This window comes from Carettochelys insculpta, chromosome 1 (genome assembly GCF_033958435.1).
Source record: "Carettochelys insculpta isolate YL-2023 chromosome 1, ASM3395843v1, whole genome shotgun sequence".
NCBI lineage: Eukaryota > Metazoa > Chordata > Testudines > Carettochelyidae > Carettochelys > Carettochelys insculpta.
In genome coordinates this window covers 379,982,702-379,995,707 of record NC_134137.1, presented here as the reverse complement: position 1 = coordinate 379,995,707, position 13,006 = coordinate 379,982,702, and the positions used below count along the sequence as shown (strand labels likewise).

The window sequence follows — 13,006 nt, the reverse complement described above, 5'->3', positions numbered from 1 at the left end:
CAGATCCAGACTAACATGGCTACCCCTCCGATACTTGACAGGTTGACTGTGTGCTGCGTGAAGAACTTCCTTTTCTTTTAAACCTGCTGCCCATTAATTTAATTTGGTGTCCTCTAGTTCTTATGGAAACAAATAAATAAGCTTTCCTTGTTCACTTTCTCCACACCACTCATAATTCTATAAACCTCTATCATATCCCTCCTTAGACTCCTCTTTTCCAAGATGAAGAGTCCTAGTCTCTTTAATGTCTTCGTATGGCACCTGTTCCAACCCCCTAATCATTTTAGTTGCCCTTTTCTGAATCTTTTCTAATGTCAATATATCTTTTTTGAGATGAGGTGACCACATCTGTAGCCAGCATTCAAGGTGTGGGCGTAGGGTGGTGTTAGATAAGTGTCCGCTTCCTGCAGCTGCCTTGCCCTGTGGTTGTAAGGCCGATGCTCCCGCGTCGTGGCTGTGTATTGCATGGTTACTGCAGCTCCCTGCCTTGGAAATGGCAGCAGGGTTTGAAAGTAATCTGGATGGGCCGGTGCACAGGGCTGGAGCTCTTGCCGCAGGCGGCCTGGCGCACATGCGGTGCCCCTGCGCTGCATTTTGCCTTTCAAGGGCTCCCACTCTTTCAAGGAAAACGCAACTTCTGATCACGTGACGGGGTTCTGGCTAGGGCCAAGGCCCCTTGGGCACAGGCCTTCCCCCACCCCTCCGTGCCCAGGAGACAGGGTGAGGAATATGGTCCTTTACTGGACCAGCTTCTGCTGGGGCTGAAGAAAAGCGCCGGGGGGGCTCCGGGACTTGTTTTCTTCACCAGCAGGGCGGACGCTGCCTGCCCCGCCAGGCCGGGGCTGACACGCGTCACGCAGGCGCGCACGCAGAACGCCCAGGGCAGGGCCGAACCCGGGTCCCTTTGCAGCTCGGCGGCGCCCTGCACCGCCCACAGCCCTGCACAGCCGCAGGAGGCCCCGCCCCCTCCCAGCAGGGCGCCTCCGCACTCGGCCGCCGCCTGCGGAGGCGAGAGGCAATCAGCGCATGCGCACTCAGAGCGCGCGACGGACAGACCGCCGCGTGCGCTCGTGCGGGGGGGGTAGGCGAGCGTTGGCGGGGGATGACGTAACAGGCGCACGCGTAGCGACCGTTAGTGAGGAGCCACGGGGATTCGCTCATGAGCGGCCCTGGGGGCGCAGGCGCGAGGCGCGTGGGCGGGGACAGGCACGGTGGGCGCAGGCGCGCGGGGAGCCATGGGATACGCGCCTGCGTGGTGAGGGTGGGACTCCGGGGGAGCCGGAGCTGGGCATCCGGGTGAGTGGAGCCGCCCTCGCTGAGGTGGGACGGGGCTGGCGGGACGCGGCGGATCTCTGCGGCCGGGGCAACTGAGGGTCCTGGTACCGCCTCGCCGCCAGGCCCCGCCCCGTCCGGGGCTCCCGCCTTGTGGGGACACGTCCCGGTGTGTGGCCGGGGCTGGGCTGCCCGGACTCTGCACCGCCCCCCCCCCCCCCCCGCCTCCCCTGGCTGTGTTAGTCCCTGAGCGGCGGGCGGCCGGGGCGAGCCCCGCGGGCTGGCTGCACCGAGGAGCCTGCGCTCGTCTCCCGTGGGCCCTGCTCACGTTCTCCTTGGTCTCCCTCTCCTTGCAGGTGTCGGGAGGAGGCCGAGCTGCGCGGCCCCTGAGGCGCCATGGAGAAGTTTGGCATGAACTTCGGGGGCGGCCCGAGCAAAAAGGATCTTCTGGAGACTGTCGACTCTCAGAAGAAGCAGCTGCTTCAGTACCAGACTCGCTTGAAGGACATCGTCAGGGCCTACAAGAGCCTGCTGAAGGAAAAGGAAGCCTTGGAAGCTAGCTTGAAAGTCTTGTCCGTGTCTCATGAGACTGACGTTGGCCTGAGTGGAGCTCACCTCACAGACGTCGCCAGCTCCAGTGTTTCCTTTGCTGACTCGGCTGACGACAGGAGCTCTGTTCATAGTGAAGACAGCCTGGGAACAGCTGCAAGCATGGACACTGCTGCCAGCTTGACCAGTGCCAAGGGTGAACTGGGGACGGAAGATGAGAGAATTGTAGCTGGGGCATCCTTATTGAAATCGGAGGAGACGAGCGGGTCAGAGAGTGGCATCAGCACTGGTAGTGGGGATGTGCCAGCCACAGCTAATGAGGCTGACAAGAGGGTCCTCCAACTGAAGACTCAGCTGGCCACTTTAACCAGCTCCCTGGCTACTGTCACCCAGGAGAAATCCCGCATGGAAGCCTCATACCTAGCAGACAAGAAGAAGATGAAGCAGGACCTCGACGAGGCCACTAAAAAGGCAGAGGAAGAGAGAAACAAGTTGGAGCTGGAGATGAAGTGTGTCCAGGAGCAGCTGGCAGAGACCAAAACTCGTCTGATTACTCAGCAACATGACCGGGCCCAGGAGCAGACTGACCATGCTGTCATGCTGAAGGAGCTACAGAAGCTCTTGCAAAGTGAAAGGACCCTGCGCCAGGATGTAGAGCTAAAGCTGGAAGAAACAAGGGAAGCACTGGCTGGGAGGGTGTTCATGGCTGACCGAGTGGAAGAATCTGAATTGCAAACAAAGCAGCTGAGCAAGGTTGTGGAGGAGCTGAAGAGAGAGCTGCAGGCTGTGCAGGAAGAGAACAGAAAGCCAGACCCCAGGCTTCAGGAGCTGCAGGATGAGATAGCCAGCCTCAAGAGCCACTTTCAAGCACAGCTGCTGCAAGAGATGAGAAAGGTAAGTCTCTGTCATTACACCAGGGTGCACTAGCCCACCTGTTATGTCGGAAGAGAGCAGTGGTGAGTGTGTGGAGATTTGTAGTGTTGGGGTTGACATAAATTCTTTGCTTTCATAGAACCATAAATGAGAGAGGAAAAAAGTCTGCTGTTCCATTAGAAGGAATTACTTCCTAAGGATACAAACTGACATATTTTAGGAGCGTAGATCAACTGCTAATCAATGGGAGCAGGAAGAAACTATTTTTATAAGGCAATATGCCATAGTTGTTTGTTGCAAAGTTTTACACCACCTTCTGAAGCACGTTATGCATGCCACTGTCAGAGTGGATAGATCACTGTTCTGAGAAGTTGTGGCAGTTCCTTGTGATGTGTCTTTGTAACACATTTCAAAAGCTTGCAGTGAAAGGAGCAATATAAATTGAAACCCATTATAATACATTAAAATTATTGAATCTTGCTATCGTTTTTTTTAAAGCAATAGCATTTCCTGTCAGTGAATGCTAAGGTAAATAATTCAGTAAGATAAGGTGACATGTGAATGGCTATTATCCCTCCAGTTTCACTGCTGAGCTGTTCACCAGCTGGGAACATGAAAATATCTTTTCTCTCTTCTTGGTACTGTACCAAATAAACAGTGATAGGCTTTTGACCATTTCACATTCCCCTTGACAGTGAGATGTACAAATACAAGGATAACAGTGAAAGATCCTAAGCTGCCATTGGCAATTGCTCCTCAGTGTTGGAGGGAGCAAGATGCAACTGATGTCTTGTGCAGTCCTTGTAATTTTCATGGCATTTCTAGCGACACACTGCCATTGAGGTCCTTTATGATCACTCTGAGGTTTGGCCTGCTGTGGGAAGAGGGGAAAGGTAAACAGGGCAAAGGCTTCTCGCATGCAGGTTGTGGAGAGAGCTGAAGGAAGAGAGTGATGAGTAGGTGCCACCTAGATTATAGCAGGTCTAGGAAAAATCGTGAGTAATTGGATTTGCTGCTGAAAGAATTCCAGAATAAAATAATAATTTCTTTCTTCCCTTCTGAATTTGGAAGTACCTAGAGAATGTCTCCCACCAAATAACATGTGTGCGTTAATTTCAGTTTATTTTCAGTCTTGTACTCTTCTGTGGGTGTGACATTGGAAACTGGTCTGTAAGTAGAGGATTCCATGATTACTTGAATTTGGCTACGATACTAGTGCCGGTGCAGTTGGGAGTACTCCATCTGGTAGATCACATGCAGATTTTGAGAGCTCTCAGAAGAGCACCAAGCCCTGAAAAGATCTATTGGGAGCACACTGTTCACTTCCAGTGATGATGTGGCACAGTGGCACTTCTTGCACAAGAATTGCGAATGTAAATATGAAATTGTTTAGTTTGATCCTTTTTTAATTCTTTAAATATGGGACAGATTAGCTGTGTAATGGCTCAGACTTCATTGTTGGAGAGAGAGGATGGCCCAATGGCTAGGGTGCTAGACTGGGCCTCAGGAAACCAAGATTTACTCCTGCCACAAATTTCTGGAAGTGTAACGTGTCTGTTTTCCATGTGTTTCCAGACTGCACAGGCAGAAGAACAGCTCCGTCAGCATACCCAGATGGAGGAGCATCGAGTGGCCAGTTTGGAGAACCAAGTCTCTGAGGTGTCAGAGCTGCTTGGCACTTATGAAAAAGCCAAACAAAAAGACCAAATGACCATTCGGAAACTAAAGGACCGCATTATGCAGCTAGACCTAGAAAATAAGACTCTGGCCATTGCCGCATCTAGCCGATCCCCAATGGACATTCATGTTGAGGAGGCCAGCCTGGATGTTAATGTGCTGAAGGACAAAATGGAGAAGTTGAAGAAACTGTTGCAGCTGGCATCCCAGAAAAGTCAGCCAGCCCTAGACATAGAGAAGCTCAGTGAGCTGGAACTGCCAAAGGGCACCGAGGCTGGGGATGGGGAGAAGGCCACTGCTCTGTATTACCAACAAGAGTTGAAGCAACTAAAGGAGGAATTTGAAAGGTACAAGATGAGAGCACAGGTAGTCCTCAAGAATAAGTCAGCCAAAGATGGCAACCTGGCCAAAGAGCTAGAGGACACCCAGGAACAGCTGGCTGAGCTGAAGGAGAAATACATTGCACTTCAGCTTTCCTGTGAGGAAATGGAGAAGCAACACAGGCAAGTAGTGGAGGCCAAGAACCAAGAGCTGTTGCACCTGCAGCAGATCCACAGACAGGAGCTAGAGAAGTGCCAGCTGGATTACAGGGAAAGGGCACTAAAGCTGGAGGAAGAGATGCACAACCAGCGGGACAGAGCACTGGCTGTATTGTCAGAAAAGGACCAAGAGCTGGAGCAGTTGAGGTCAGTAGCCATAACTTACGGGCTTCAAGGGTCCAAAAACTACCTAGCACCTGGGAGTGACATGAGCAGTGACGATTTAATGGATGACGTCTCCTCTGAGAACTTCACCCAGGCTCTGCATCTTGCTGCCACCAATGAGCCTACTTTCTTTCTGTATGCAGAGCAGCTGGCCCGGAAAGAAGTAGAAATTGCAGCCTTGAGGAAACAGAAACACAAACTGGACGTGGAAGTTCACCAGCTCCAGGAGACGCTTTTGGTTGAAGGAGAAAAGCATAGGGAAGAGGTAGCCACCCTTCAAGACCAGATCCAGAAGAACTTAAGGGATAAGAGCAGAGAGGGAGCCAACCTGGAATATCTTAAGAACATTGTCTATCGGTTCTTGACCTTGCCAGAGTCACTGGGCCGTCAGCAGACTTTAACTGCCATATTGACTATACTGCACTTCAGTCCAGAGGAAAAGCAGGGTATTATGAGGCATTCAGCCAACAGCAGTTGGTGGCTTTCTGGAAAGAGATGAGAACGAGGTCTTGATCATAAGTAATTCTATAGTGACAGGTTCTGGTTTCCTGACTAGGAGAAGAGCGAACCATGCTACCCAAGGTCTCTGCACTTAAGAGTTATTTGTGTCCATTGTATGTCAAGGACACAGGAGCCTTCAGCCAAGTAGACTCATGCAATTACACTAGGCCAGAAAACCAACTGTTGTGTCAGTAATTCCACTAAGATCACAACTTTCTGTGCCACAAGAATTCACTCTGGATTAAGACTTCATAAAAGGAGGTCTCCACTGTGAGGATACCAGTATTTTTAATTAAATGTCCTGGTTTTTAAACCTGTTAAGTATAGAATGGGGGAAACTTGCTAAGTTAGATTATTTGCTTGGGTCTTAAAACTCTACATGGGCTCATGGCCTAAAAATAAAAGGAAAAGTACTTAGCAGATTGGGCAACACTATGATCTAATCACTTAGCATTAAAAAAAAATGGAAACCAGGGAGAGAAGAGTCTTAATGACCAACTACTATCCAGATGCATAAAAATTCTCAGACTTCCTGAAGGCTCTTTGTGAGTATGTGCAGCAGCCATATTAACATGGGAGCTGAATAGCTCCTTAGGTTGCTTGGAATAGTGCCAGACATTGGAGGGAGTTAAATTCTGCGGAGATAAAAGTTCCCCCTTAAAAAAACCTCTCAATCGAGTTCAGGAATTTTCCATGTATCCACTTGTGCAATTACTAAGTGAGGGGGCAGGGAAGGCGGGGGAAATGCTCTGCCAAATATTTGCGCTAAGGTGCTGATGGCTTCCTGCCATTTCTAAAGCAAAAAGGACAAAGGGGAATCCAATATTGCATGGGTTAGAATCCTGGGCAGGTGGTGAGAAAAGGCTGATTGCAAGGGCGAGGCTTCCCTTCAGCAGCCATTTCCTGGGCTTTCAGGGGTTTGGGCAACATCCTGAATGATCTTAAACCCAGCGTTTTGCTCAGCATTGGAGCTGCAACTCTGGCACTGGAAGAAGCAGTAAAGGAAACAGTGAAACAGTCTGTTGTGCAGAGACCCCTTTAGCTTACTGGAGGAATATAGCTTGCAGTAAAATAACTGCATGTGTGGAGGCTTGGCCCATTAGTGCTTTAATCCAGAGGTTCTAGCAGTTTTCTAAGATTAAATGTGTTTAGCAGACATGGGCTTGAAATAGTTTGAAACACCTTTCTTTGGTGGACCGCTCAAATACAGCATTAGAGACAGTAGCATTTCTGTTTTTTCTGGAGCCCTTTGGCAGGATTGATGGCTGCTATGCTGAAGAAGGGCCCAGTGTATGGCTCTGACTCGCCTGAGAAGACAGCGGAAGTACTCGTTTTAGTAAGGGCTGCGGCATGGGCCTGGCAACAAAGGGGTTGGGTAGGAGGGGATGTGGGTTCTGAGTCTTGGAGTCTGCTGGCTGGGTGAGAGAAGTTGTCTGTGCTTCCTCTCATAAGCCTCTGCTGCTCCCATTTGTGTTGTGTAACATGCACCAGCCTAACACAGCAGTGCCACTGAGCAGGCTGGGCCCTGTTCTGTTCTGTCTGGAAAATATGCCTTTCTGGGTTGCTGTGGAAGTGGGGACCTGCGCATGTGAACCCCCTGCTTTCCAGAGTTTCTCCAGTGACCCTGTCCTTTTTCCTTGCCTGAGATGCGTGCAGAGGCAGAGCTATTGAAAGTGATGTCCCCTTGGCTGGCCTAGTTGCGAAGTAGAAGCCTCTTCACATGGAAGCGCCACGCAGCTGAGCCTGTATTTCTAGGTGCTGAACGAATAAGGGAGCAGATTGCCCTAATCTGCTATCATCTTCTTCTCCTGCCCCTCTCCTTCGCCACTTTGGGGTACCCAAGTGCCTAGACAGGAGCTTGCAACAAGTACTCTCTGGAAGCCAGACTAGAGTCTTCTTGGAGCTTTAACCTTGTCCTTTTCATAGTGCATTAACGTACCAGACCGCGAGATGGCTCCCTCTGGCTTGTTTTCTGTAATCCTGGGGCCAAATGCTAGCTGCCCTCCCCTTCCTTCAATTTGCGTTTAACCATTGATGTCCTTGCTGTAAGGGTGTAGCAAAGCCTGTCTTGGTTTACACACACACCTGATGTAGAACTACTGGCCTCAAACGCTGGATCAGTAAACGGAGTTTTGATCTGGTTATACAAGGCTCAGTCTGCAGAGGTGGGGGAGGCGGCTTGTTCCTAGATGGACAGTGGGATCAGACTCTTGTCTCTCGGTGGCTTTTGTGAAGCCCTTGGATGTCCTCAGCAGCAGCTGTGTCAATGTAAAAGGTTGGCGTGTTATAAACATGGCACAGTGTACTCCCAGCAAGTTGTGCCTCATGTGCCAGAGTTCTGTACTATGGTGAAGGCCCTGTGGCAGCCTCACGAAAGTGTAAAATGGAGAGTTTTAAGAAGTGAAATACAAAAACATTAATCAGTTTAGCACTGTGGCCCTTGTGTCATCTATTGATAAGTCCCCATCAGCGAAACTGCAGGAGCATCTTGGGACTGTGGTGATTGTGTCTTCTGAGTCTTTTGCTAAAACACTCGGCCCTGACATTTAAATTATCGTTCTGTTTTGGCATTACCAGCACCGCACTGACACCAATGAGGCCGTTCCCATCTGTCGGAGCTGCTGTCAGAGGCTACATGCAGACTCTGCACTGTACTGGATAGACAGGGGTCTGTTTGTAAGCACATATGTTTGGCTGTGCTGCCTTCCTTCATGATGCTTCGTCTTGTGGTGTTCCTGTTAAGTTTGCATTTCACTTGAGAGTCCTGGAGCTGAGACAGGAAATGGATGATGTGATTCGTCAGCTGGAGTTGTGATACTCTGCAGTTTGAGGGAGACTTTTCCTTGGTGCACAAACTGGACAGTGCTGCAGAGTGTCTAGGAGTCGTGCTAGCCCTTGCAGGCTGGCAGCATGCTCCAGAGTTGGAGAAGCAGCCCTGAGTGCTTCCAGCCACAGTAGCAGTTGAGTCAACTTGGCATCAGCATGATATGTGCTGTTTTCTTGGGTGCTGAGTAATAATATGTTCTATACTGTGCCAGGGCTCCTAGCTGTGCATTGGGATTGGCACAATGCTGCATTGTGATCTTTTTAGAGGAAGAGGCTGTAAACCTGCACATGAGTTGTGCAGGGCTCCTAGGAGCAAAAACTTGACAAATGTAACAAGTGCGTAGGAGTTCTGGAGAGCACAAGCAGTGCAATTTTAATAGCCTCCTTTACACAGTGCTTTAACACTTTCAAAGTGCTGTGCAAGCAACCCCACACCTCCATGGGGATCAGTGTTGATAAACTGTGTAGTCAGTTACTTGACCACAGTTGGGGTTGTTATTTCATTCAAAATATACTCAAGACCAAAGGACAAATGTCAATTAGATTTATTAATGTGGTACAGGAGAAAGTTTGTGGTATGACGGCAGTTTCCAAAGAGCAGTCCCCATTCTTATACGCAAGCAGAAGTTGGGCTTCCTAAGTGACTTGTTTCAGCTGTTGTTTGTGGTGACACAAGTTAACATATTTTTTTATGCACCTCTAAAATCCAACCCATCAAGTGTGTCCCAGTTCCTGAACTTAATGTTCTGTTCCTTCACACTGCTCCAAGACTGTCCTTCCCTAGCTCGCATGGTGACAGAGAGCCAGTTGTGACAAGTTTCCTGTCAGCGTGTGCCAAATGGTGGCATTTGCTGAAGTCAGATGTTCTACAATACTCACTGTAAGTGAACAGGATTATGGGCTAGGGCAGGTTCTGTTCTATCACTATTACAATATTGGTGCTTAAGGCAGGTGCATGTGTTTGCTTTAATATATGCTAATCAGCATATATTAGTCAACATCTGTGTGGCTGGTGAATGACAAGCACTGGCAGACTACTGTTGTGGAGACCTCTCCCTGGGTGAGAGACGACGATCTCGCATTCCAATCTGTTTCATTTCAGAAGCTGACTTTCCTATGGAAAACCTCAGCACTCAGCTGCTGTCTGGTCTCCCAAGACTTGCAAGAGAAACGAAAGCTCCGCAGGCAGATTCTACGCCTGCTGGAAGCCTTGGAAAGGGACCAAAAAAACCAAGTAGTAACCATTGCAGCGATGGGGCCAGGTAGCTACACTTCATGGAATGTTGGGCTGCTGGGAACATAAGTGGAGAGGGTGGGGCCTGAGACAGTTTCTTAAATAAGTGCAGTATCCAAATTCTCCTGCTGTGTTGAACACTGGTGAAGTCACTCCAGGTTGCTTGCAGTGGAACAGGGAGCAGAATTTGGCCTTGTGTGTGTCTCCTCTCTCATAGGTAGAGGTAGTTACAGCTCTGGACTCAGCCAAGAATCTGAAGGAGGAGCCTGCTTCCCCTAGTCTGTGGTCACACATCAGTCAATCTTCTGTTGAGTAGCACCTTTGAAACCAGTGGGACTACTCAAAGCATGGTTCTGCTCAGCATGTCAAGGGTGTAGGAACTGCCCTATTAGGCCACACCTATGATCGGCCCTGCCCTGCATCCTGTCCTCTAACAATGGCTGTGCCAGATGTTACCCAGGGAATGAACAGAATCAGGTAATCATCAGCAAGCCAAGAATTAGAATGGGTGAGGATGATCTCCAGACTGGTAATGTGATTTCTCTGGTAGCCGCTGACCTTGCAGCAATAGGTGTGTTTCTACAGATGGGCCATGTTTTGGCCGTGATGCTTCTTTGGAAACAACTGTAGCATAATAGAATGAATAGTGGTTCCACTACACCATCCTTTTCCACAATAGCAGGACTGACTTTATCATCCCAAAACAGTGCTTGAGAGCTCACTGCCCTAACTTAGAAAATCTGGTGCCACTCCACTCACTGCTGTGTGTTCAGGGATTGGTGCTAGAGGTTTGGGGCGGCTTGTACAGCTCGTCAGTACAGCCTGTTTGCTGGCAGCTGCTCTTCAGAAGTGCAGGTGCTAATCTGCAGTGGAAAAAGGGCTGGTCTCAGAAACAGCAGCTCAGGCAGCCAGCGCTTAAACAGAATCAAAGGAAAAATGCTTCCTGGCTCGGAGTGTGAATTAACCTAACACCAGAGTGCTGCTCCAGTGATTTTTCTTGTTTTGCTTATTGTGACTTAAAACCTGAAGCGTGTTTGACTGTGTGCACTGATGGTACATGAGAAGTGTGTCATGGTGTTAAGACAGTTTGGTTTAAAGAGGGTTTAGGTTAAAACCGAAGCTAAGGGTTGTGGCAGAGTTGAGCAAATGGAGTGTTCAGTGCTGTTCCCAACACTGTAACTTCCCACGGAATTGCTGTGTGGAATCGGTGCAGCTTTCAGCGCTCGGCTCTGTCTGAGAAACAGGCTTCCTGGCGGTGGGAAACCCGGCCTTGCTGCTAGAAGAGCTCTGTCCTCGACTCAGTCTGTTCCACTCTCAGATCTAAACAACACTCCTGTCCCTGCACTGCCCCTTTCTGAAGGGCGGCAGTGTGGGGAGGAGGCTCCAGACTTAGTCGCCTGGGGAGACCTGAGGCAGAGGGCGGGACCTGCAGAAGAAGGTGGTATCAGAAGAGATCAGGTTCTGGGGTGTTCCTGGTTCCCAGTCCTGGACTTGGGCTGGTAAGTAACTTTGCCTCTGTCGCTGCTGTCCTCCCCCTTGGAGAGCTGAGTCGGGTGGGGCTGGTCTTGTTGGGGGCGGGGGGGGCAGTGATGTGCTGACGCCTCTTGTTAAATGCTCCGTCTGTTCCTTGGCAGTGTCCTGTGAATTCCTTCTGCATGGAACAGGCCAACGTGGCCACACTTCCCCTCCTGCATTCATACTGGTCTCTTGCTGACAGGTATCCCACCTGCCCTTGAAAGCTCTGCCCTCCGTGGGTCTGATTTCAGTCGGGGGCAGACAGCATCTACGGGCAACTGAAGGATGTTTTGGAAAGAACAGGCGGGGCTGTGTTTACTTGTGCCTTGACAGCATAGCCAGCCACGCTCCACCTGCTCGCACTGTTCCAGTTCAGACACGGCCTTGCCCATGGCAGCCCAATAAGACATCGTGGAGTGCTATGTCTCATGGCTGAGAGCTGCCCTGCCTGGCTCTGTGAAGGAGCAAGTCCCTTCCCCTCTGTAGGCCTGAGTTCCCCTGCTGTAGCCTGCAGACTGCTTGCCCATGGCTGGGAAGTGGGCCGCCATCTGTAAAGCCCTGTATGGCATGTGGGTGGTGCCAGCCCTGCAGGAAACCCCTGCCTGAGCCGAAAGAGTAGGAAGTGGTGGCTCTGAAACTCAGGGTAGCTATGTGAGGTGTGGACAACTCACCCCTACAGGGCGTGTGCAAGGGAGGCGGAGGCGCTGGGAGGTGTAGGGGATTGTGTGGGTGGGACAGGCAGTTAGTGTTCCGTTTGGCACTTCTTACGCCCTTCTCTGAGCTCTTGTTCTGCAACAGTCCCCTCTGAGCCTCAGGTTAGAGGTGGTGCCAGTGCCAGCCCCTGCCCCCTCCATGGCCAGCGCACGGGTGATGTGGAGGGGATGTATTGGGCATGTGTAGCCCCGGGGTGGGAGCCTGGAGGAGATGCAACATGCACACAGCTGTGAATTGTCCCCTCTCCAATCCCTGTGGCCTCAGTGGCTGATCCCCACCTTGGTCCAGCCATGGTGGCTGCTGCCTTTGCCTCTTGGTGAGATCATAGAACACTAGAACTGGAAATGACCTCAAGAGCTTATCGAGTCCAGTTCCCTGGCCTCTTGGCAGGACCAAACACCGCCTAGAGCAGCCCTGACAGGTGTGTCTCTTAACCCCCTCTTAAATATCTCCAGTGATGCAGAGTCCACAGCCTCCGCAGGTAACTTATTCCAGTGTGTGACCGCCCTGACAGTTAGGAACTGTTCCCTAATGTCCAACCTAAACCTCCCTTGCTGCAGTTTAAGCCCATTGCTCCTTGTCCTGTCCCCAGAGGCCCAGGAGAGCAAGTTTTCTCCCTCATCCTTGTAACCCTCTTTGAGGTACTTAAAAACCGCTGTCATGTCTCTTTTCTAATTAAAGAAGCCCAGTTCTTTCAGTCGTCCCTTGTAGTTCATGTTCTCTGGACCTTTCATCTGTCTTGTTGCTCTTCTCTAGACCGCCTCCAATTTCTCCACATCTTTCTTGAAATGTGGTGCCCAGAACTGGACACAACACTCCAAATGAGGCCTAACCAGCACTGAGTAGAGCAGAACAACAGCTTCTCATGTCTTGTTTACAACACTTGTTAATATATCCCAGAATCATGTTTGCTTTTTTTACAACCGTATCACACAGTTGACTCATATTTAGCTTGTGGTCCACTATGACCCCTAAATCCCTTTCCACAGTGCTCCTTCCTAGACGGTTGCTTCCCATTCTGTACCTATGGAGCTGATTGTTTCTTCCTAAGTGGAGCACTTTGCATTTGTCCTTATTAAACTTCATCCTGTTTACCTTGGACCATTTCTCCAGTTTGTCCAGATCATTTTGAATTATGAGC

General features: G+C 50.3%; 1 protein-coding gene across 2 annotated transcripts; it reads left to right on the top strand.

Moving 5' to 3' along the window:
• Positions 1–1,275: 1,275 nt before the first annotated feature.
• On the top strand, positions 1,276–12,966 carry GCC1 (GRIP and coiled-coil domain containing 1). Of its 2 annotated transcripts, none has more exons than XM_074976532.1 (3): positions 1,276–1,296; positions 1,629–2,715; positions 4,270–12,966. In XM_074976532.1, the coding sequence occupies exons 2-3, from the start codon at positions 1,669–1,671 to the stop codon at positions 5,572–5,574; spliced, it is 2,352 nt and encodes a 783-aa protein (XP_074832633.1). In that variant the 5' UTR covers positions 1,276–1,296; positions 1,629–1,668; the 3' UTR covers positions 5,575–12,966. The 2 variants fall into 2 exon arrangements, with proteins under 2 accessions (XP_074832633.1, XP_074832641.1); XM_074976540.1 differs by lacking the exon at positions 1,276–1,296 and adding an exon at positions 1,307–1,320.
• The last annotated feature ends 40 nt before the right edge of the window (positions 12,967–13,006 follow it).